The 26,427-nt window shown below is 31.7% G+C and overlaps 1 protein-coding gene across 2 annotated transcripts in view; it reads left to right on the forward strand.

Moving 5' to 3' along the window:
• The window catches only part of Picot (putative inorganic phosphate cotransporter protein picot), a 57,237-nt gene that overhangs the window by 16,707 nt on the left and 14,103 nt on the right, over positions 1 to 26,427 (forward strand). Inside the window, exon 1 of one of the 2 annotated variants that reach the window (XM_089702153.1) lies at positions 18,830 to 19,084. The exons of the other annotated variant lie outside the window; for it this stretch is intronic. Coding sequence (XP_089558279.1) covers positions 19,003 to 19,084 — 82 coding nt within the window. The 5' untranslated portion in view covers positions 18,830 to 19,002. Of the gene's footprint in view, positions 1 to 18,829; positions 19,085 to 26,427 lie in introns of those variants that run through there. 2 annotated transcript variants of the gene reach the window in all.

The raw sequence follows: 26,427 nt of genomic DNA on the forward strand, positions 1-26,427 counted from the left end.
TCAAAATGTGAGTTTCTTATACGTAAACGCCATCAACATTGAATCATCGTATCCATTTAATTAGGGCTATTATAAACCAATACTCCAAAATTCGATTACATCATGAAGCAAAAACTGATAAAACTATTGATTACTACACAAAACGACAAAAGCTTACTAAATTGATATTATTTAAAGGAAATTAAAATACATAGTTTAATATAAAATCCTCTTTTTATTAATTCCCTAGTATCAGTACCACCAGATAGTACCGAGTAAACAGATTGCACAATGTGTCGCATCTGCACGCATTGCTTAATCTTTGAACTTGAAGCCACGCCTCGCTCGTTCCACACGTACCCCACCACATCGGCCGCGCGCAATGTTTTTGTTTGGAATAACCTCTCTAGTAGTACATATATCTCGATGAACACAAATAGTTTTTTTCTATATTTGTCCGTCTATTTGTTTGTCCAATGTCTGAAATAACTACTTTTGGGCAGCTCATGTTATTTTTCATACTTGAATCTGTTAAACTTAACTGATATTATAAATAATTAAACCCACAAAACATTTTTTTTTAATTTATATTATTGTTAATAATTTATTAATCTTTATAATAAATTTTCTAGTACCTACCAAATACTTATTTATACTGTGGTTACAGGAAGTGACTTTGTCTTTGCCCCACTTATGATACGAAAATAAAAATCAAAATTAAGATAAAAAAATAATCATAAAAGTTGATTTAGATTTACAAGGTGTTTAATTGTCGAATGATAATTACCGCATTAAATATAATCGCGCCAAATTTGAATTAGGCTGATTCTAACAATGCGTTTTTTTTAATTACGTTAACGTTTCTAAAAACGAAGGAGGTTAAATTCATAGCTTTTTTGTGAGCGTGTTAGGTTAACTTTTGAACTATGAGCCTTATTTCTTTTGTTTATGGTAAACAACTTTAAAATTTAAAATATTGTTGGTCTTACCTACTGTCTATCTAAAAAAATATATATGTATTGTAATTTGTACAGCGGTTAATGAAAATTCATCAGCATAATATAAAACAGCGCTCTTGATCGAAATTGTACATTGATCGCCTCCTTGGTACAGTGGTTGACGCGTGAGCGTAGCACCGAGGGGTCCTGGGTTCGATTCCCGGTGGAGACGAAGAAATAAAAAAATATCTCGGTCTGGTAGGACACAGAAGGCTGATCACCTACTTGTCCCTAAAAAAATCGATCAGTGAAACAGATGTATAATGCATCTGTCCCTTACCCCATTAGGAAACATGGGACTTCACACTTTCTTAATCGAAATTGACAGAAAAGAGTAAAAATCACCCGAAATAAAGGTTATGTATGAAGATAAATATTTATTAATACCGTTATCATTTTTTTGCGAACTTTCTGACGTTAATGAGAAATTTGGTAAAAATAAAAGGCTTCCGCGGAATCATGGCTGGCCAATCCGCTGGAACTTGGAAGTCTCAAGCGTCCTATCAGCCTGTCAGTCAACCAGCGTTTCTTCTTCTTATTTTTTTTAATTCAACGTTTAAAATGCTCATACATAGCTGGCCTTAGAATAATTACTGTATCACTGTTTACGTAGCTCCGCGACAGCTCCACGTGCGAAACGGGTTTTGCAAACAACTCGAGTTTGCGACAATGATACTATTTCATATTTGCTATATGCTGCTGTAGGCATTTTTGATGTGAATTTTACTTGCAAAAAGTGAAAAAAAAATGCGCTTTGTTAAATACCTATTCATTTGAAAAGGATCATTTTGTGTTAGGCACATCGACTTATAAATAAATGGTTTTGTTTCTTTGTGCCAAAAATAGTTTAGTTTCGTTCGATGTGACGTTATTTAATGCCGAATATGAAAAGAGAAGAGTAGAAACTAGAGATACAGGAAAAAAACTATATCTTTTTAATTTTAATAGGCATAATTTTTCAAGCTTGGCAGTGTTGGCTCTGAATTAGCCACAACATTTTTAGATTTAGTCCTACATATATAATTCCCGTACTAATAATTACGCATACAGTGCTAACGATGTGTAATAGGATATTTTTTATCCAAACATTATATAAATAAACATCCGCATCTCATAACCGCATACAAATATTTACCGTAGGTCTGCAGATCACTCGTGAAGCACGTGTAAACAGACAAAACTGTTTGATTTTTATATATCACCGTAACAATGGCTATGCGTCATATGATAAATACTTAAATACTGGCTGTTCATTACGGTAAACTAGTTCTAAGAAAAGTGATTCAAGTCTTTAATTAGCATAAAAAATGGTATCGCTATGCACATGGTACACGTGACAAACATTTATTGACAACAATTTTTGCCATAGTGGAAATTCGGTCATACACTATTATTTTTTCTATGCAACTCCCCAACCTCTATTGGGGATGATAAAACTACTATATCTACGGATTATGATTTTGTATGATGGGTCTTCTAGAACTTTGACTATCCTGATTCTGACTTTTCGACATGATTTTATATTCTGGTAATACTTTACAAAAATGTCATATTACACTCATGTCTCATAACACAGTTAAATTTTTCAGAAATCTACTTTTGAAGTTATCACGAAAAGCCTTCACGATAATTTTAAATGGGAAGTAAATTCGTGTAGAATAAATTATTAAATATTTACATTTCATTAAAAGCGGTTCAAAGTGGATTAGCTTGAACCTGTTAAATGTTTAATTCTTGGTCGCAAGTTAGGATGATTACAATAGCTTTAGGTGATGGGGAAAATTGAAATTGTATGGATAATCAATCACTTTATTATCTATTACAGTCTACACTGTAATAAAATGTGCTATAGGTATTATTTGCAGTCTATTGACTAGATTAAGAAATATTTTTTTGGAAATATTTATAATTTTAAGACCATTTTAGTATTTTATTATTTCTCTTTAGAAATATCATTTTTAACAGGATATTAATTTTGAAACAAAAATGTTATAAGTAATAATAAAGATATAAAAATATATGAATTAATTTTTTCAATCATAGAAAAATAGATAATTAAATTAAAGATATGACAAAAGTAAACCCTCTAAATAAATACATTCTTTTAAACATCACAATTAGAAGACAATGTAAACCACGAAACCATAAATTTTATTTAAGGTCAAGTTTATTTTTTAATCTTCCTTCCTATTACTCCAAGGTACACCCTTGAAACTAAGATAATTGGGTCTAATATTTACATGACATATATAGAAAAGAATATAATAAAAAAATATACAAAAAATCACGGCTGAGTTATTTTATTATGGTAACAGAAATTAGCACATTATCTTACGCGATGTCACCAGTGAATGAACTTGTTATTTTCCATAATTTTCCGGTTACATTTGTAAATAAAAGAAAACTTATAGGTGCAAAAGTAACTTTGCCTACCTATTACGTTATCGCATCGGAAGCGCTGAATGGATTCGAATGAATTTGAATAATAAGATAGATGAAGCCTGAAGCCTCATAGCCTCCTTGTAAAAGCAGGAAGTGAAAAATGCCATGCAAATTTCTGTAACATATTTTTTTTCCTGAACAACCTTGATTTTTTTTTGCAAAACATCAAAAAAGTAAATACATAACAATTTCATTAGTCGCAATTGTTTATACTGCACTAGTAAATCTACATAATCAGTGACCGGTGAAGGTTTAATCGTATTTTTTTCAGTAGCGTACCGCAAGGTTGTCGATTCGATTCGGCTTTTATCTAAATTCGATGAAATGGCTTTGTGCTGAACTGCGACTAGTCGCATTATAGTCGCAAGGAAATTAATGTATTTAGGATTTGCTAGAAAAGCGATGTTTATTAGTTAAAGATAAAACATAAGCTACATTTAAAGACGATAGTACATCAAATATGTGTCAATGTATTTTTCTGTTTTCCCTTGTTTTATGTACTTCACTACATAGTATAAAACAAAGTCGCATTCTCTGTCCCTATTTCCCTATGTCCATATGTCCCTATGTCCCTTTGTACGCTTAAATCTTTGAAACTACGCAACGGATTTTGATGCGTTTTTTTTAAATAGATAGAGTGATTCAAGAGGAAGGTTTATATGTATAATAACATCCATTAAATAGTGGAGAAGTACTGTTATTTTTGAGGTTTCTAATGTGATGTCGTAAATAATTACATTTTATCCGCTTACATTGCAAACGCAGGCTGAACCCTACGACTTTTATCAAAATAATGTACTAAGTATTGTACACATTGAAAAGGTCTACAGAAAAGTCCGCGATGGCATATGTCTATCTCTTATGGATAACCCAAAATAACTTTTTTTTGTCATTTACTTTTTACGACAAATAATGGCTAATTTTCGAAGCGATTTTAACCAATACAGCATTAATCCTTAACCAATTAAATACCTTGAATACATTGTTCATTTAATATAGATCTATATGGCCCTTTACACCGTATGATTTAAGTGAATATTTTCGAAGATATTACAGATTTAAAAAACCGGCCAAGTGCGAGTCGGGCTCGCGCACAAAGGGTTCCGTAGCAGCAAATATAATAAATTACAGTTAAATCAACCTATCTCAAAAACTATAAGAGATACTTTGATCAAACCAAAAATCGTTGAAAGAGTTAATTAGCATGCATCACCTCTATTTTTTTTAGAATTTTATACCCCGTAGTTATAAAAATAGAGGGGGGGGGACATACTTTTTACGACTTTGAGAGCTGATATCTCAAAAACCGTTCACTTTAAGAAAAATGTTTTTTAGAAAACTTTATATCATTTTAAAAGACCTTTCCATTGATACCCCACACGGGTATGTACATCGAAAAAAAAAATTTCATCCCTCAGTTACATGTATGGGGGGCCCCACCCCCAATTCTTTTTTTTACTATTTAGTGTCATATTTTTGTAGCGGTTCATACAACACATATTCCCATCAAATTTCATCACTGTAGTACTTATAGTTTCCGAGTAAATCGGCTGTGACAGACGGACAGACGGACAGACGGACAGACGGACATGACGAAACTATAAGGGTTCCGTTTTTGCCATTTTGGCTACGGAACCCTAAAAATTGCGGGGCGTACCGTTTGCGGCGATACCGGCCGGCCGCGGCCGGGCCGCTATGTTTTTATATACAACGTTAAAAGTTTTTCTGTAGTGTATTTAGTATCAGCATTGCACCCGTGCGAAGCCGGGGCGGGTCGCTAGTAATACATAAATAAAAGCAATATCCATGGATTATTTTAAATAATTAAATTTAATACGAAAATAATACTAATTGCCCTCTTTCGTTATTTGTATCTATAGATATGATCATTATTATTTTATTATTCTCATCCCTTATTTTTTTAGTCTATGTTAATACTACCGTTAAATAATCTGTTACTACACATTGTGTAGTACACAATATACAAAAATCTAACCGCATTCATAACAAAAATTAAATAATCAATATATTATGTATTTTAAAAGACGCACAGTCTGTAAATGCCTTATTTATACGGTATAAAAAATAAACGTGTTCTGGAAAGTATGATCTAATATTTTATTTAGTTAGAGCGTTACTTTTACTTAAATTTAATATTGTTTATGGCTTTATGCATATTTATTTTATTGCGAAAAATCTAGTTAATGATTTCTGAGTACTGGCTGCGGATGTGTGCAACTTTAACTAATTATAGTCGTTGCTTTGTCCGTGTGATTTAGTAGTTAGCACAGATAATATAAATAAGTAGTAAATAAGTATTAGAATATGGAAATCCTAGGTTTGTTTAAATATCTAGGGTTGCATATAACGCATTGAACCTCTACCGACCATCCTGAAAAGAGCGGTTTATATTGTTCAATTATAATTATTGTGCATTTTATAAGGTGTATATTAATCAATATTATAAATTAATATAAACAATTTCAATAAAGTTTGTAAGGGGTTTTGCCAAAATACCGAGTTCAAGACCCTTGTACAGTCGTAAACAACAACACATACCTGATGCCCAAAACAATAATCTTTGGTTTAGTTTTGAATGAAATGATGCAGAAGTAGTTACTAAAAGATTACCTATACCAACAAATGTTAGGTACCATTCTTACTATATCTTAATGTCTCCTTTCTAAAGTTGTTTGAACTAAAACTATACGAATCTCAAATGAGATATTACTTCTAGCATCGATTACTAAATAGTTAAAATAAATAATAAATAATAAATAAATAAATATTATAGGACATTATTACACAAATCGACCTAGTCCCACAGTAAGCTCAATTAAGGCTTGTGTTGTGGGTACTAGGCGACGATAAATATAATATTTAATAAATACATATATAGATAATAACACCCAGACCCAAGAACAAATAATTGAGTTCATCACACAAATATTTGCCCTGACCGGGGATCGAACCCGGGACCGTCGGCTCAGTAGGCAGTTACTTTACCACTGCGCCAACCACGTCGTCCGTAATTTAAAAGGTACGTAACTTGACGTTCTAGTGTCTTAAACTTATAATCTTTCAATAAAAATGAAATAAATTCGTCAGCCCTAACTGCGTCGTGCAATTGAACCTACGATTCCACAGGAAAAGCGTCATCTAATAGGGGCCAACATAAGTGCTGCATTGTACACCTCGACGTGATCTCGTGTTATAATGAAGCTATTTTTATAAATACCCCATTGCTATATGTAGATTTGCAAAGATATAATAATACACTTTTATTACACACATCACTTTCTATAGAAAACTTTAATCGCGCGTTCGCGCGAACGTTGGGAAAATTCGTTGTTCTTTTTCGGGGCATGAGAAGAGTGGATCCTATTCTAGATATCTTAAAATCCTTATTATTAAATAAAACAATATATTAAATGTATTTTTCTTTTTTCAGGTAAGTGTTTGCTGATGTTACAATGGTGGCTAGATCCGTAAGTTAAATGTGTTATGATTTATGAAGGAATTGTTTTTTTTTACAATAAACTATAGAAACGAGTATTTGTTATTATATGATTTATACGCGAATCACTAGAATATGAATTATTTATTATTATAAATTGAATCTCGTGTAGAATTTCAAACACCTTCTGCGCTAATCTGTCATCGAAAAATTTAACAAGGAAATAATTAATCTAATTCAGTAAATACCATTCTCATGTGTGAAAAATAAAAAACTACTATTATGCGAACGATAAATGGTTTACCGCCTACCGCATTTTTATGTTAAATTAAATTTTTTACGACTCGATATTGATATTTTATTTCCTTTTGTTCTCAACGTGTTTTATGCGATATTATGTTTTATGTATCAATGTAATCTACCCGTGTATAAATGGAAAATTGATTATTGTCTCACAAATAGGAGAAACATTCAATTTGTTTAAATAAACATTGAAATAATAATTGGAAGATGTTGTGATTGATTCTTATTCCAAGTTAAATGGTGAAATAGTCAAAAGATCTAAACCGCTGCATTTTAATTGTGTATTTATAACTAGTGAACATTTGCAATAAAACAATAAAATATTAATGTCTATATACAAACAGACTTATGCCCTATATTTGCACCATCTTGCACGGCAGCAAAGGGGATGAAATAATATCCCTTTTATATCATGATGACATTTATATTTTTTCGTCATCGGTACAGTTTGAAGTAGAAGCAATTGTTATATTAGCACTTAATTGATCTAAAAGGGTATTTTGTCTTATAAATGCGACAACACCGAACTAGGAGGTACGAATACCATAAAAAAACTTGCTAAATTTACACGCTAAAATCACCTGAAATATGCCAAAAAGGGCGTTCCAAGGACGTTGATCTACAAAAATAGCGTGATTAGAACGCATTTCGGCTCAGATTAATATAAATGTAATGGCAGTGACTGTGGAATAATTCCGTAGTGAGGTCATAGTGTTTGCACGGACCACTGTAATGCGTAAACGTGACGAAAATCTAGACTTGATTGTAGCTTAGTGATGTTGGGACTTTTAGGAATAATGTCAATATCTGATATACTGTCATACCTAATAATCAGTCCCGTATTACGAACCTAAAATACATGGAAAAGTTAGTGACCACTGCCTATATTGTGTCAGTTATTTAAGTGCTTTGTAATTGACCTACTGCCGGGGAAAATATACCTCTTGATAGTTGATACTATAATATACTACTATAATATAGTATCAAGAGGTATATTTTCCCCGGCAGTAGGTCAATTACAAAGCACTTAAATAACTGACACAATATATTATGTACTACATTTCAGTGGCAGCTTAAAGAAATGAGCAATAAGTATAAGATTCTGAGCAACTAACATGAATTCATTATCTTCTTTAATGGCCTTAAAAGGATCGCTTTTATTACCATCGTAAATCTCAACGTTAAATTAACATATACATTATACATCCTACAAATCAAGAAGTGTGTCACATGCCTATGGCTATTAGTTACGTGTATTGGTTTTATATTAGCTCTAATATAGGCTATATGATATGGCCGTTAGGTCTTATTATTTACATACTTAGAAGGTATTTTGATAAAATGAACAGTTCATTTTGTCAATCATCAGTTCTACCTGGTGGTTCTACCCATTTTCTTGTTAGATTTAAGATATCTATATCATGGTCAAAGGTAGTTAAAATAAACCATAATAAATATATTACTTATTTCGATTAGAGACGCAGACGTCGCGCTTTATTATACGCGTGCGAATTTTCATGCGAAGTTTTTCTGGAATTTTTGTCAGGAGTAGGTATGGCATTTCGCCTCCTATTAATTACTCACTTATTTATTTTAATGCACTTCAACATAGCTAGTGATATATGGTATTTTTCTAAAATGTAAGATGTAAATATGTTCTATGATAAATCTCTGTCTTATTGAAGGGATAACATTGAACGAGGAAAAACTATTTCAACTATGCCTATTTTCTTGCAATAAACTCTGTTGCATAACTGTCAAAGTATGTTGTTTTATTATGCTATTGCATTGCTTCTATCGCGGGCCTTGAGCGCGGGGACCGAATCGAGAAATTCCGTAACGAAAAAACCTCACGCTCCCCACTCCGACGGGCTCGGAGATGTGGCTTGAAGGCATGCTATGCAATAGCTTTACCGCGGCACTCGGCAGTCCCCGAGTGCCACACGTCTTTTTACACGCTTTATATTAGCTTCACCTGTATGTTTGTAACCACAGATCACAGAATATGTTTGTAACCGACTTCTTTGGGCGCGATTTTGACCCACTTAGATTTCGTTCAAACTTTGTATTTATTGAGGACCGATGACAATACACTAATTTGATAAAATTTTCTAATTTTTAGTTCGGTTTTGTATAAAAAGCGTGTTTTTTAGTTTTTTTAAACTATTATTATTTTATTTACACATTACATAGATATTTCACATATTTAAACAGTACAGTATATTATGTAGGATCTTAACTAATGGTTAGCACATGGTTAGGCCTCAAGAGTAATTTTCATACTCAAGTAGTAAGGCTTAGAAAAATTAAGTCTTTTGCGTTAATCTCGTAGGATATTTGTTAAATACCTTAATCATTATTTGCTGGATTATTCCACAAGTAACAGCTCAAGTGCTCGACAATGGATCGACCTACATAACAAGTGTCGCTAATATATAATTTGCTATATACGACGTACATGTTACGGCTAGTAACGGTCATTGAATAAAAAAATATAGTGAATAAAATATTACCTCGAATGTTTTATTAATTAAATAGTTTTAATTACAACTAAGCTATTTTCCGCGTATATAACATACTTAAATAATTATTAAAAAATTATGCGTTTTAAGCCAGCTCTTGCTTGCTTGATTATTTGTACATAGAATTATTTTTTCCCTCGAATGAAGCATCAGAGTACCTAAAGCAAGGTAATATTGTACAGTAACGATCATGACAATAATTTAAAACGATAACAAGTAAGTACTTTTGTTAGTATTTATATCGCAATAATTAGTTTTTATGATCTTTATTTTATTTTACTTGTTTTCGCCAATGATATTATCAGAATAAGCATCAACACAGCGAAATAATTATTTAATTTAAATTTTACCTACGTCCTCATTTTTTTTAATATTTTAGAAATCTTATTGGATCTCTGCATTTTTAGCAATATTTTGTGCCAAACTTATTTCAAAATTTCTTTCACAAAATATAGTCATCTACATAGGTAGGTATTCAAAAAGATATCTCAGAATACCCAAGAAAGGTTTTGTTGTAGTAAAACAATAGATTTCTTTACAAGAAGTGACTGCAACATACAGGCGAAGAGGCGTCATGTATCCTGCCATGTAGGTATTGTTACGGAAACGTGAGATTAATGCTTTGCAGTTATGTGAATTGCTTGTACATATGACTAGCTGACGCCCATGACGTTGTCTGTGGTAGATGAGGATTTTATTGCCAAATATGATGATAAATTATCTAGATAAAGTTACTCTTTTTCTAATTAGTTTGTTAACATTAGTTTACTGTGCGGTAGTTAGGTTAGAAAGGAAATCAAAATCTTTACTCGTTTACGAGATCAGCCCGAACAAATATTTTAAAACAAAATTTTGTATAAGTACTTAAATTTATATTGGGCAATCTGAGAGACTTGATAATAAATACGTAGTAAATCGCGACTCAAATATTTTTATACTTATAATATCTAGAGGCATCTTGATATATGTATAAATATTGCAATATTAACACAAATAGGTCATACAAGGCTTCTGGAAGGATCTAGATTTGGGGTACCTGTGTCACGCGACCGTATCCTGTCAAATTAAATAAACGCAGTTTGAACGGATGTCGGCGGTTAGATCTCCGCTCGTTTGGCGGACATACATATTATTATAATATATTTATACCGAAACACATAACTATAGGTACAGGTAGTGTTATAAAATTCTCCTTTCACAATCTTTAGAACTAGCGAAATCTGTAGAGCCGTTCAGGCGTGATACCCTGACTAAAGGAATAGGGATTTATTCTTAAACCAAACGATGGAAGACCTAAAAAACTTACAAAAATATCTTAGAACATAAAAATAATAGATTCTTAAATCTTAATTAGCTTTTAAAAATGCGTGTTGATGAAAAAAAAAATTTTTACTAAGTTACCACTTATGTAGATCCTAACATTATGATTATTGACGTAATCAAGTCCTAACACACTTCAATATTAGTTTGTTTAACTACTATTTTTTTACCCTCTGTAATTTTTTTAGTAACATGACAATATTAGATATGGTCGAATTTACGAAGTTAACAAAAAATGTTTAACAAATATTAGCTGTCATACACGACAAAGAATTTGTTGATTTTACAGTGTTTTATTACGAATAGCTGTGTTGATTTTAATTATTGATTCTTTTTTATTAGGCGGATCCTCTGAGAACGAACAGCTCCTCTCTATGTTGACGTGGCTCGGCCGAGGAAATCGCCGCATGCGCTGTTTTTCTTGACCATAGAATATATGTACCTACCTACTCTAAGGGAGTGCGACCTTGACCGAGCCATGTTTATATGGAAAAAAAGAGCGTATGTGTGTGTCTCAGGAAGTTCTTTGGCAAAATTCAAAGATACCAAAATCGTTGCATTCTTCATGACGTGATAGTATTGCCATGACGCGTCCTTGAAATTTTACTTTCAGCACGCCTAAAGAAGTTTCACTTTAAAAAGCCTCGCGTGGAAAACGCTTCGCGAGGCTGCTAGTTCTGTGTGGACCCGTCTATTAGGATTTAGGAAATCATTTATGGACTAAATCCGTGAAATATATATTTTTCTTTTGTACTAATGAAATTAGAATTAGATAAATATAATTAAATAGTAAGTAAGTAGGTATACATTTTTTTATTAATCACTCCGTTACACTAGTTATATATATAGTTATATACGAAATTGACAGTAAATGTGTAAATGTTAAAACCACATCTATAATTATTAATTACCTGAGCACGGTCTATATGATCACATATTATAGCTATTATTCATACTAATGAAGAAGGTAGGTATCAACTTTAATGTTATTTTAATTTTTCTGTTCCTTGACGTTATAAGGATTTAAATATTTTTTCCGTTCACGTGTTGAAGATAAACTATGTACATATTATATTATTTATACTGGTAATTCAGTTATTAGCGCCCTGTTAATTATTGAGGTATATGACAAACCTAGGTAGATCTATCCATCTTATTCTAGGCCATAATATACACAGAGACGAGACTTTGTAAGCCTATCCTACTAATATTATAAATGCGAAAGTTTTTAGGATGGATGTATGGACGTAAAAACTAAAAACCTTTAGATTTTGTTGATATAACTTTTCGGTATACACTTACAGTATGTAATAACAAGCTAATAGATACATACTTTAAGGTTTACATCAGAATAAGTAATAACACATGAGCTATAAAAATTCTTGACTTTTCCCGGGCGAAACCACGTAGCGCATCTAGGTGAAATTTTTTTGATACTTTATAGCGTACTTACTACTTACTAGTTACTACATAATGTATGTGTGTGTTTTTGTTATAACGGAACTTATTATAATATTAATGTGATGGTTTTATTCCATTGCGCGGTAACTAGTAATTTCGCAAATTGTAGTGTCTGCTATTCGGTATGAACATAATTATCTAGAAAAACAATTAAGTTCGTGACGGTTGTGTAGCTAACGTTACTGTAAACTAGTATCTTACACAGAAAGATGAATATTTAATATTTATCGATGTTTCTTAGTAGGTAGTAGATCATTAGATAGGCAGATATTATAATGTTATGGTAGTTATCAAGTTGTAAGTATAATGTTTCATACCTGCACAGTGTCCAATGCAATTAGCGGTGGGTACATAGGTCGATAGCTGACTACTTAGTAGGTACTTGCACCGTAGCACGATATTTGTTTAAACAATGTCAATAATACGAAATATATATTACTAGGATCAGGATAACTGTTAACTTCATTGTATTTGGATCAGGGAATATTTTCATTGCACTGATTTTGAATTTGGAATGGATAGAAAAAAAAAATTAATCTTAATCTTCGGGCTGCCATGCCATGCCAGTGCGTTCTATATAAATGATATTATATGTAGTATATTATTAATGATAAACATTAAATACATTTAACATACACATAAATTTTAGTTTTGTTTTGAAAAACTTATGAAAGATACATTGATGTGTTTTTACTAAAAAGAAATGAAAATCTAAAATTACTAATATTTTAGTAGAGCGACATCTTGTTTCATTAGAACGAACTATTTTTCTTCCGTTTAAGTTACAATCGTTCACGTCTACTTCAAAAGATGGCGCTGAATTATAAAATACGTTACTTATTGTTTACATAGATGTCGCTAGTGAATATAATTCATAACTTATTTTTAATTTTAAATTAAAGTGCAGCGCCTGCATATTCCTATGTTTTTATTATAAACTAGCGACCCGCCCCGGCTTCGCACGGGTGCAATGCTGATACTAAATACACTACAGAAAAACTGTGAACGTTGTATAAAAAAACATAGCGGCCCGCTCCGACTTCGTATAGATAGCCTGGCGGCCGGCCGGTACCGCCGCAAACGCTACGTCCCGCAATTTTTTAAATCTGTAATATCTTCGAAAATATTCACTTAAATCATACGGTGTAAAGGGCCATATAGATCTATATTAAACGAACAATGTATTCAAGGTATTTAATTGGTTAAGGATTAATGCTGTATTGGTTAAAATCGCATCGAAAATTAGCCATTATTTTTCGTAAAAAGTAAATGACAAAAAAATGTTATTGTGGGTTATCTATAAGAGATAGACATATACCATCGCGGACTTTTCTATAGACCTTTTCAATGTGTATAATACTTAGTACATTATTTTGATAAAACTCGTAGGGTTAAGCCTGCGTTTGCAATGTAAGCGGAAAAAATGTAATTTTTTACGACATCGCTTTAGAAACCTCAAAAATAACAGTACTTCTCCACTATTTAATGGATGTTATTATACATATAAACCTTCCTCTTGAATCACTCTATCTATTAAAAAAAACCGCATCAAAATCCGTTGCGTAGTTTCAAAGATTTAAGCGTACAAAGGGACATAGGGACATAAGGACATAGGGACATAGGGACAGGGAAATCGACTTTGTTTTATTACTATGTAGTGATTATTCATAACTTAAAAGACATTTATTTTTAAGATTCGTATTTCTTTTATTTTTAAAAAGGTAGTTAGTTGAAACTTGAAAGGCAAATATTACAAATCTAAAATATTATGTAAATAAAGTGCCAACTAAACATACCTTTGCCTATCTATATAATAATGTTTTTGTTTATCAACTTGAACACATAAAATTATTCAATCACCATTAATTATAATCAAGTAGGCGGGTACATTGACTGTTGAAAGGTATATTGATACAAAATGATTCATATCAATGAAGTTAGTTATTATTGGCATTAGATACATAATGAAATTACAGTTTGCCAAAAGAGCGCGCAAAAACTTGAAAGTTCAATGGCCCCATATTTTAGAACTTTTTCTAACTCGATGATGTACCATGTTTGATGTTTGATGTGAAACATTGTTGGTTTAATAAATTATTTTAACTTCAACATAACTATAATAATTGTGAATTGAAAATTATTTTTTTGTTACCAAATTTTTTATTAGGAATTGTTTGAGTGAAGAGAAAAAACTTGTCCAATCACTAAATATGTACTGTATATAAATAAAGATATCATATAGAATATACCCACGCAAATTTGCCTCTAAATATTTTTTTTTTTTTTACATTAATTACTGTTGCGATCATTATAGTTCTCATCTATACTAATACTAGCGACCCGCCCCGGCTTCGCACGGGTGCAATGGCGGCCGGCCGGTACCGCCGCAAACGCTACGTCCCGCAATTTTTAAATCTCAGGTAATATCTTCGAAAATATTCACTTAAATCATACGGTGTAAAGGGCCATATAGATCTATATTAAATGAACAATGTATTCAAGGTATTTAATTGGTTAAGAATTAATGCTGTATCGGTTAAAATCGCTTCGAAAATAATCCATTATTTGACGTAAAAAGTAGTTAAATGACAAAAAAAAGTTATTGTGGGTTATCCATAAGAGATAGACATATACCATCGCGGACTTTTCTGTAGACCTTTTCAATGTGTACAATACTTAGTACATTATTTTGATAAAACTCGTAGGGTTCAGCCTGCGTTTGCAATTTAAGCGGAAAAAATGTAATTATTTACGACATCACATTAGAAACCTCAAAAATAACAGTACTTCTCCACTATTTGATGGATGTTATTATACATATAAACCTTCCTCTTGAATCACTCTATCTATTAAAAAAAACCGCATCAAAATCCGTTGCGTAGTTTCAAAGATTTAAGCGTACAAAGGGACATAGGGATATAGGGACATAGGGACATAGGGACAGGGAAAGCGACTTTGTTTTATACTATGTAGTGATGATACGCGGTAGTATATTATTATTAGTCTGTGCTAATATTATAAAGCTGAAGAGTTTGTTTGTTTGTTTGAACGCGCTAATCTCGAGAACTACTGGTCCGATTTGAAAAATTATTTCTGTGTTAGATAGCTCATTTATCGAGGAAGGCTACAGGCTATATTATGTTCCTGAGATTAGCGCGTTCAAACAAACAAACTCTTCAGCTTTATAATAATATGTATTAGTATAGATTAGCTTTATACTAATAAGTATAGATAATAGATTAGCGAAAATTACGCACATAAGTAATTCCCTTCGTAATATATTAATGTACGACAGAACATGGGGTAAGTAGACTATAGTGTATAGCGGTTATCACAGAGGTTATACAAAAAACGAAGCGATCTTAACAGATAACAGATAATGCAATATTGATAACGTATGTTTGTAAAACGGCTTAGTCATTTGCGCAAAAGGACACTTCTGTTTGTTTAAACTTTAATGCTATCCTAATTTTTCTGTTATTTAAATAAGTGTTACATACGTGATAGGTTTTTTAACATTTAGTAATCATACAGTAGCTAAAATGATGATGTAACTTTTAATAGTCTGTGACAATCTATAATGCAGATAATAAATATTTTAATAATAGTGTTTGCAAATGTTTATACGTAGCATATTTAAAAATCTTCATATTTTATTTTTATTTTTTAAAGATGAAAAAAATACAATTTACCCTAGAACAGATCAGATTCTGTTAATATTGAGAAGGAAAATGCTAATCCTAAACATGATAAAGTCACTTAAATTTAACATAATTATGTAATGATAATAATTGAAAGGTTCTTTTGTAGAAACGACATTAGATTTGTATAGCAATGACGGATAGGTACATTTCGTTCGTTCGTTCGTTCGTTTCAGCCGTGGGACGTCCACTGCTGGACAAAGGCCTCCCTCAAGGATTTCCAGTACGACCGGTCACCGGCGGCCTGCATCCAGCGGCTCCCTGCCACTCGGACCAGGGGCCTTAGACAAAGTAACAATTAAAAAACGATAACGAAGTTAGAAAAGGAAAAATGTATGGGATTGACATTAGATAGACCACGTGATCTAACGCGGCGTATGTCAATCCCATACATTTTTGCCTTTTCTAACTTCGCTATCGTTTTTTAATTGTTACTTTGTCTAAGGCCCCAGGTCGTCTGTCCATCTTGTGGGTGGTCGTTCCACGCTTTACTTTTAGATATTTTTCTTTCATAGTCGTTACTCGTTATGTTAACGATCTGTACAAAAATATTTGACCTAGAATATCTTTAAAGTATTTCACGACTCTCATCACTCATGTATTCTTTTTAATATAATATCTACTTGGTATAAAGTACATTATTATTCGAAGTGAATAAGAAATCTATTCATGTACAGAACAAATAAATAAGGCATTTTAAATAATATGAGTTATCTGCTGGTGAAAATCTTTGTCAAATCGATAGAGCCATTTCTAAGATATGATAATTTTGCAAGATTCTATTCTATCTATCCAAACATTAAAATGTCAACAGTCTAGTTGTGAAAAATCTATCTACACAAAATTGGGTGCAGGTTTCTAGATTTATTATAAATTGTAATTATACTTAACTACGCGTTTCTAAATTTAACTTATTATAGATATTATTTAAATTACGAGCTAATAATATTGAGTATATTAAATAATATTTATTTATAACATAAGAAACGGGTTATTCTATAGGGCAAGGTCACGCTTAGTCATAAAGATATAGGGTAGGAGTGCTATATGAATATCACCTGACTCCCTGTTCTCAAAATTGCTGGCAAGGCATTTATTTTTTTAATGAGAAACGAAAAAAAATACAATGAAGTTGTAGAATACAAGCCACCATCCATCCAACTCACTTAATATATGCTTAATATTATAAATGCGAAAGTTTGTTTGGATGTGTGTGTATGTGTGTGTTTGTTACTCTTTCACGCAAATACTACTGAACCGAGTACAATGAAATTTAGTACACATAAAGAGGGTAACTTGGATTAACACATAGGATAGGTTTTATCCCGGAAATCCCACGGGAACGGGAACTATGCGGGTTTTCCTTTGAAAACGCGGGCGGAGCCGCCGCCTGCAGTTTCACTATAGCATATTATTATGGTTGCATGGGGAATTACAAAAAATAGACAATAAACAATCTTTGATGTGGCCGAAATTTGACCTCTGTCGATGCAAAACTTTTTGAGAATTTAAAGGCTTTGTCAGATAGGACGCGTATTTTAGCGCTGCGTAGTAGCGCTACAGCGTCCTGTTTTAACGTCGCGCGAGGCTTCGTCAAACAGAACGCTTTAGCGCGCGTTAGGACACAGCAATTGATATTATTAAAGCTGCATGTTGTTTACATAATTATTACTTACGAACAAAACAAGGTACAGCGATATTAACTCCGGACTCCGGAGTCGGAAGAATTTTTTACTTACCAGTTTCATTAATTTCTTCTCCGATTTGTGCCCACAATTTTGCCTTCATTGATATATCTTTATAGTTTATATGAACTATTCTTCGTATTATATAAGCATGGATATTTTCTAACCAATTCTATCAAATTTTCGGTCATTATGCAGTATTTTATTATTATTTTACGCCTATTAACTCCGACGCTAAAATAAAATTTGTAAAAAAATACAACACCCGACGTTAAAGCGTCCTAACGCCGCGACAGAGCGTTGCGTACTGCTAGCGCCGGCGCTCTGTTTGACGGTATTCTACGATGGTAGTAGCGTAGTAGCGAACACATCTTAGCGTCATATCGCGGCGTCAACTTAACGCTCTGACGCGCGCTAAGTACGCGTCCTGTCTGACAAAGCCTTAAAACACAAAATCAACAGAACTTTTTATAATCTTATACATTTTTTGTATGAATAAATTACATTATATTATATTCATATAATATTATAATTATTTTTTTAATACTTCATAGAGCAAGAAGAGAAGCAAGGTAGAGTTACATTATACATATTATAACAATTAAACATGTGCGTAGTAGTAAGTAACGAGGCTTCTGTCTGTATGTTAACAATTCATCTACAAACTGTATCCTCACAGATTTTATACATGCTCCACTAAATTTATGACTCAAAGTCCGAGGTCACAGAAAACTGCCGCATCCACGCCTATTGACAATTCAAATGTCGCGACGGGCAAATACCTACTAGGTGAAGTGAATGCATAAGAATTCGCTGAAGCAACCATCACCTAGCGGTTCTATCGGCGGTTTTCAGTAAAAACTGCCGTCGGCCGGTGACGTCACCTCACGGCGCGAACGCGTGCGCTCCCCTTGCCCGCGCGTCCCTCTATTTACAACTCATGTTTCACCCGCGCGCCGTTTACAGTTTTACACCAGTATTTTACAGATTTTCGGTCCGTAAACAACCCTCGCGATGTACAAACCCTTATTCATAACCGTTGGGAACCCCTCCAACGTCACGTAAGGTTGGGACTTGGGAAATACGTGCGCGATCTTCGTTGTTTTTTCTTTAAGTTAAATTATAATTTTAACAATGGTATCGAGATCTCGCGGTAACCACGTGTTGGTATGGGAACAGCCGGGCTTGGAGGACCAGAGGCCCAAGACTTACAAAGGTAAATCGACCTTTGATATCTCAATGTTTATCAATAGGTTAAGAGGTTAGGTTAGTATTGTAGGCGTTTATCTCGGATTATGAAATTTGTAGCATTTTATCTGCGTTTGTAGTTTTTCGCTGTAAAGTAGGTCAATTTTCATTTTGTTAACGAGTAAATTATATCTAAGATTTAACTGGGTCATATCAGGTAGTTAATTAAATTACAATTAATTTAAAGTGTGTTAGTAGGTTTAGGTTATATTTTTTTTCTTATTAAAATATTTAATGCTATGGTAATTGGTATACTACATACCACAGGCTATACTTTTAAATGAGGCAATACCTATGTGACTGAAGTTTGAATAGGTACCGAATGTAGAGTCTAGAATCGCTAATACCTACATATTATGCAGAGTTAAGATTTAGTTAAGTACCTAATGTAAAAAAAAATGTACTTAAGTAGGTACGTAGATTATTTTTAATTGATACCTGTAATCATAGGTTACTTACTCCAGTTAAAAAAATAATCAAATAACATTAAAACTCAAAACTAGTTGATACTATATCGTTTTGTTTTTTGTTAAGTACAAAATAATATTTTATACCTATATGTTTTGTAAAATTTAGGTCAACCATTTAAAACAAAATTAAACAATATTAATTATTATAGCGTGTACCTAATCATTATGTACGCACCCCTAACACCTAAGTTTAACTTAAGGAAAAGGAACATAACTAGATGATAATATATTCAACATTATTAATTTACCAGGAAAATATACCTAAAATAATCGGCAACCGTTCATTTTATTTTCTTGTTATTAATATTTTTCCGAAAACACCGGCTTTTTTAATATAGATTTTTTCGCCTAATTCTAAATGCAAGCTATCGGATTATCAGCAATATAATAATATCTTATCGCGTAATACTTTTTCCGGTATTAATGAAACTATTCGGCTTGGATGCGCTGATTTGTAGATTATATCAAAAGTAGATTTATATAGATATAGATTAAAAATCAAAATTAACATAGATTAGGATTACTTAACACTGCAGAAAAAATGTTAAAAATAAAAATATATTTCGCTTTATAAAAAGTTACAAAGAAAAAAAATGCGTTAAAAAAATTGTCTCTACTTTTAATTAGTGTATGAATTTCTTATTAATACTACGAATTATAGATTAATTTGTTTAAATATAAAAGCAATTCACAAAATACCATTCGTTTCATGATCTCTGCGGGATACAACACAAATTGATTAGGTACCTACATTGAATAAATGTATTTTTTCATTCTGAGAATCTGGCAAGCTCAAAAACTCCAAGAACTGATCGTAATCTTGTTTTTCAATCGGTTTTGGTATTTGGTATTCATACCTATATCAGCTTAGTGTTTTCTATTCAATGCGTCGTTTACAGTGTTTTTCACGTTACATTGAGTTATGAATTTTAAGCAAATGAAACAGGAAAACTTTTTATCGTTTTATTTGTTTTTTTTACATCTCTCTATGTCTATTCTATCAGGCATAAAAATCTACCGTCTACTAAAATTATAGTATTCATTCGCATATTTATAATATGTATTTCACATATTTTCCTCAATAAAGGCTCTACATCGCATTATAATAGTCGTTGCCTTAAGTTTTCTCATATTTTATTTATGACGCGGTTCTTTTGCAGGCAAAAGAAAACCTTCCTAAAATTTATTTTACGCACCTACCTAATTTTGATAGAAACTAAAATTATTGTTGGCGGAGCTGAGGGGTCAAGTAAAATAATTTTATTAAATTGCTTTCGTAACATATTGTAAGCTGTCATGTAATTATACCGATATGGTAGGAAAAAAAAATAATTTTTATAATATTTCGCAATTAAACCAATGATTAAGTCAGCCATGTAATCTCGTTAAGTATTATTGAAGAACGTTGACTCATAAAATACACAGTACACACTTATCTAATAAACGATAAAATCTTGTAAAGATGAAACATCTTCCGACATATTTTTATCTGTATTTTAAATGAAATTATACTTTAATTTATATTGGTATACTATTATATATATTCTGTGGTAATGTTTGAAAACTTGATTAATTCATAATTGTAGTTTGAGAATCAATTATAGTATCTATTCTTGAAAATAAAAGCGCTAAATATAACTCTAAATGTATTTTTAAAGAGAAATACATGATGACTATCCTTATAAAGAGAGATAAAGTTATAGTCCATGCCAGGTATAATTTTTACTTACAAAAATATACCGGCTGAATTGAGAACCTCCCTTTTTTGAAGTCGGTTAAATCGGGATCGATACTAAATATAATTTGATCTCCAGTAACTCTAATCACCTTTCGGCTTTCGCAATTATATGCAAGCTCCAATCAGGTATAATTTAACCACATTAAGAGTAACAGGATTACAGGAAGTGATAACCAAGAGTCAAGGTCATCAGATCAAAGATCCATTGTATTCGGTCACAGCGTGTGACGGTGTTTCTCGAAACTAGAATTTATTATAAACCACGTGAGAGGATAGTGATTTGATGGTTTTTACTGGAAAGGCTTATTGTGTAGTGAAATAAAAAACTTGAAAAATCTCCGTCGTGTTAAATATAGGTACCTAGTATAGAGGTAGAGGTACAGAAGATAGAATATATTATTAACTAGCTGCTCCGCAAGGTTTCACCCCCGTGGCTCCACTCCTGTTGGCCGTAGCGTGATGATGGCCTATAGCCTTCCTCGATAAATGAGCTATCTAACACCGAAAGAATTTTTCAAATCGGACCAGTAGTTCCCGAGATTAGCGCGTTCAAACAAACAAACAAACAAACTCTTCAGCTTTATAATATTAGTATAGATTAGTATAGATTTATTAGCAACGTGTTGCGTAATATAAATAAAAATAAATTATGGGATCGAGTTTTATTCAATAGTCGATATACCTCTGACTTAGTGACTTGTAATGCCTATTTACGACATTTTAAAGATCCCTAAAATTGTAATGATAAGGTTGTTTGAATATTATGTAATGTATTCACGCACTAATTCATACATTGAATGAAACTAAACAATGAATAAAACATTGACTATAAATAAATCTGTAGGTATACTTTATATCATTTCGCTTCTACATAACAATCAATCAAAATTTATTATGTATTATAGTTATTTGACGACCACGTAGGGTATTTATTGATTTCAATTATTTTATTATTGCTGTTGCTGTCTTTGATTAAAGTAGCACGCATCTGTTTCTTACATGATTTTCATATTTTGTAAAAAAATATTACAACAAAACTTACAAGTGTGTCATTTAGAAGTGACTTAAGTAATAGATAGCTCTTCTATTCATTTCAGATTTTTATGATAATTTTTAATTAATTAATAAAACACATTAATCACAAACTCTCCATTACAATTTACAACAGAAAAATAATTTTAATAAGGAAAACAAAGTTAGTACCTAGAAAGAATAAAGAAATAAGGAAACAGGATATATTTTACCACAGTAACGTTTTTTATCATGTTACAACATCCTCTAACTTAGAAATACCCCGTTAACACTTAATTAAGTGATTTTGGCTTTTATAATGAAGATTAATTAATCTTAAATGGTATCTACTTAAAATTATGTAAAACCAGTTTTTATGATACTTAGTATTTTATTTATTAAGTAAAAATGAACAGTCGGAACATTAATCAAACGTTACATTTTAAGTTTTAAATTTGGAACGAGATGAAAAATGTTATTTTAATTTGCAAATAAAAAATAAATATTGTTGACCGTCAGTGCGAAGAAGCCCTATCAATATATTATGTCCTATATATTTATCACATAATTTACAACAGTACAGACAGAGGCTAGACGTGATTGTATTTAGATTATATCTATTTATATCTCATCTGTTGCTTAGAACTAAATGTTGAATCGTAATACAATGAGCTATGGTTTATAATCGTTTATCAATGGTATGTTACATAATGCCTTTTAATGATGAAATAGCGACACGTGGTCTAACATTTGAGGTTATTTTGTGAATGAAACAATGTACAATGTGATGAGCGGAAACTTCTATTATGAATATAAAATACCAGTTTTTGAAATTAGCTTTATATTTTTTGTTCAAATTTGTAGCTTGTAGTACATATTTTTATACTACCTAATTCAAAAAGTCAACATTTCGATATATGTATGTAGTTATATGTTTTTTTTGTAAGTTTTTGTTAACTGAAGATGAAGTTGAGAAATGAAGTGTGAGTTGAACTTTTTAACGGATTTTTAACTCGATTTATTTATGCCGATTTAACTAAAACTACCACTATTTAACAAAGATTATAAAGTTAAGTAAAATTTTGTAATTTTTTTTAAATATTTGTAAAATATTATCATAAGAAAATTCAAAATACCAAAATACGTTCAGGTTTAATTTAACCTTCTAATAAAATTAATGTAACATTTCTATTTTCGTATAAATGTTAAACATTAATTAATGGCGACCATGTCTCATTTAGTGCTCGAGTAAATTTCCTAGATAAGCTGGCCTTGGCAGTGGGTTATTTGCCAATTACAGGCCATCTTGAATGTAAGGAATGAGAGAAACAGTTGTTTCTTATCGGTTCTTGATATATTTTATTATTGGTGATATCGCGAAAAAATATAGGAGTTGGAAAAATGAGGAGGCCGTCTTTTTCAAAATGTATGTAATACCTACTATTTATAATAAAAAGTAAAAACGATTAAATATGTAAACGAAAAGTAAAATACTTATATCAATATTAATTCATCAATACAAAAATGTAAGATTTAAGGCCAGTTTCAACCGATACTAAACTAGGGTTTAAACTATAATCGTCTGTTAACATAGGCATAATTTAACATACAATGTAACGGCTTTTATCCGTAACTATATCGTCATGGTATCTCAATGAAACTATCAGTAGTATATTTTATTGTAATCACATAAAGATGTCAAAAGTTCAAGACCAAGTAATCAGTTGATTATAAGTTACGTCATATTGTAAGGTATTGTCGTAGGTTATCTATGTTTAAATCGAATCTTATTAGTAAATAGTTATCAATATTTTATAAAAATTTGATAGAAATTGCCTTTTTTTTTCGTTACAGTGATCAAATAGTAAAATCTTATCGCTTAATAATTAATCGAACCCTTGATACATAACGGAATTAACACTTTCCCACAACCACACCCTTTCACAGTGCTCGTATATCACATTCAGTATTCCAAAAAATGACCATAATTAAAAATATTGATTGTGGATTTCCATTGAATTGCGGAACCCTAAAAGGGTTGATGAAGCCAAGTCATTCAACGGAAGCGTTACAACTGTGGACGTAATTAGATTTTAACTTGGCTTGATTATTTGCTGTATGCGCATATTTTAAATGAAAATGTCTGTGGAAAATGAGGTAAAGAAACAAAAGAATTTGAACAAAAACTTATTCTTTATCTGAATTGACAATGATAATTTTCAACGGTTGATGTTGGGTTTATATTACATACAATAAATGCCCTTTGTTTTCGAGTAACTTAAGTTGAATAAAATTTTAATATTTACACTTAAGAATAACATTAAGTAACAAAACTAAAAGTATATCAATCCCGATCGTTTAAAAAGAAGGTTTTGAAGGTAACCCAATGAAAATGACGCTTCGATACGATTTTAGCTTTTAGAGTCGGTTAAATAGTAAATTTAAATCTGTAAAGATGTATTTTTAACTAGCTGAATTTGACCTTCTTCCCATGTCCATCACGGTCAGTGTTCCCACATTTTTCTTTCTCTACCATACTCTATACTTCATGCTATGAAAAAAATTCTAAAAAAATGTGAGGATGGCTTGACCATTCCTAAGTACACTTAAACCGCACTTACACAAGTACTCAAGATGCGGGTTTTGGTCACCGCAAAATTGTATATGAAATAATAAATATACCTATAATCATTGACGTCACAAGGCGTGATCTATTCCGGTCCTGCGGTGCGTGCGCGTCACGCCTTGTATCATTGAACTGTCAGAAATTGAGATGATTCTTTTAGCTTTATGTACACATACGGTTGATATGGTAATTTACTATTTGATGAGTATATAAGAGATGACAATTTTGCAATACGCCGTATTATTTCATACCTACTTGCTATTCATGTGTACTTTTTATTTTGTTTCTTATCTTTATGTGACATATTCATGTGTATTTAGAAACATTAGATTGAGGTTTATTTTGTTATTTTAACTATTTCTCATATTGAAAAGAAAATGTATAATGTATATTATGTTATATCTCTCTCAACAGAAAAATATATTCTACCCATTGATAGTTTTTGTATCTATTGTTATGTAATTTGATGACGATAGCGCTAATTTTATAAATTTCATTGAAAACTGATTTCCACGGTTAAAACATTAACGTGAACGTCACGATTTATACTGTCCGATGTTCAATGGCGTTATACATATCTATTATAGAATACATGTACATAATCCGCCAACCCGCACTAGGCCAGCGTGGTGGATTATGGCCTGTACCCACATAGAAGGCCTGTGGCTGTGTCCCAGCAGTGGGAATGTATATAGGCTGATGATGATGTACATAGGTACAAACTACTTGACTTCCTAACAATATAATAAATCCGATCGTTTGTTTGAAAATATATCTCTTGCTCTAATGTTGAACTACCTTTGCATGCACCTATGAGTTATGACCGTATGACTGTAGGGGAAAATAAATATGTTAGATGATATGATATGATAGGGTAATCTATATAAATACATAGGAGCGCATCGCCAACAAACTGTTTTACAGTTTGGCGAAAATTTTTTAAGGTTAAGAAAAAAAAACGTCTTTTCCATATAGACCTAACCATATTATTATGGTAATGGAACATAATATCTGTCTGCGCTTAGAATATTGTAAATTAAAAAAAAAATGGTCTTTTAATTCATCTAATGGGACATTTAGCCCACTGATTCCTGGTTTTAGATTTTTTTATACGAATGCATTGAAGACCAAATTCAATAAGTTCTAAAAGACTTCAAACATATTATATGTACCAGATTTTGGCTTCAAATAATCTCGTTTGATAAAAATGTATAGAATTTCCGTTAAAAAATTAAATGCGTCAATACATTGACGTACAGTCTCCGCTAAGACATCTTCGGTTATTCTAGGCTAATTATTTTATAATACGGTTAAGTATATATATTTTTGGAAACACGTGCATTCATAATTGACGTTTTGGCTTGCTAGCATGTATTGGCATCGAAATTCAGTCTGCAATACCATGTTCAATTTTCATTATCCGATGTTGATAAACACGCGAAAATCAATAAATGTGCACTTAAAAT

This window comes from Colias philodice, chromosome 13, assembly GCF_061535455.1.
Source record: "Colias philodice isolate Cphi_HAF_F1 chromosome 13, ilColPhil1 Martin Lab GWU primary, whole genome shotgun sequence".
Lineage (NCBI taxonomy): Eukaryota > Metazoa > Arthropoda > Insecta > Lepidoptera > Pieridae > Colias > Colias philodice.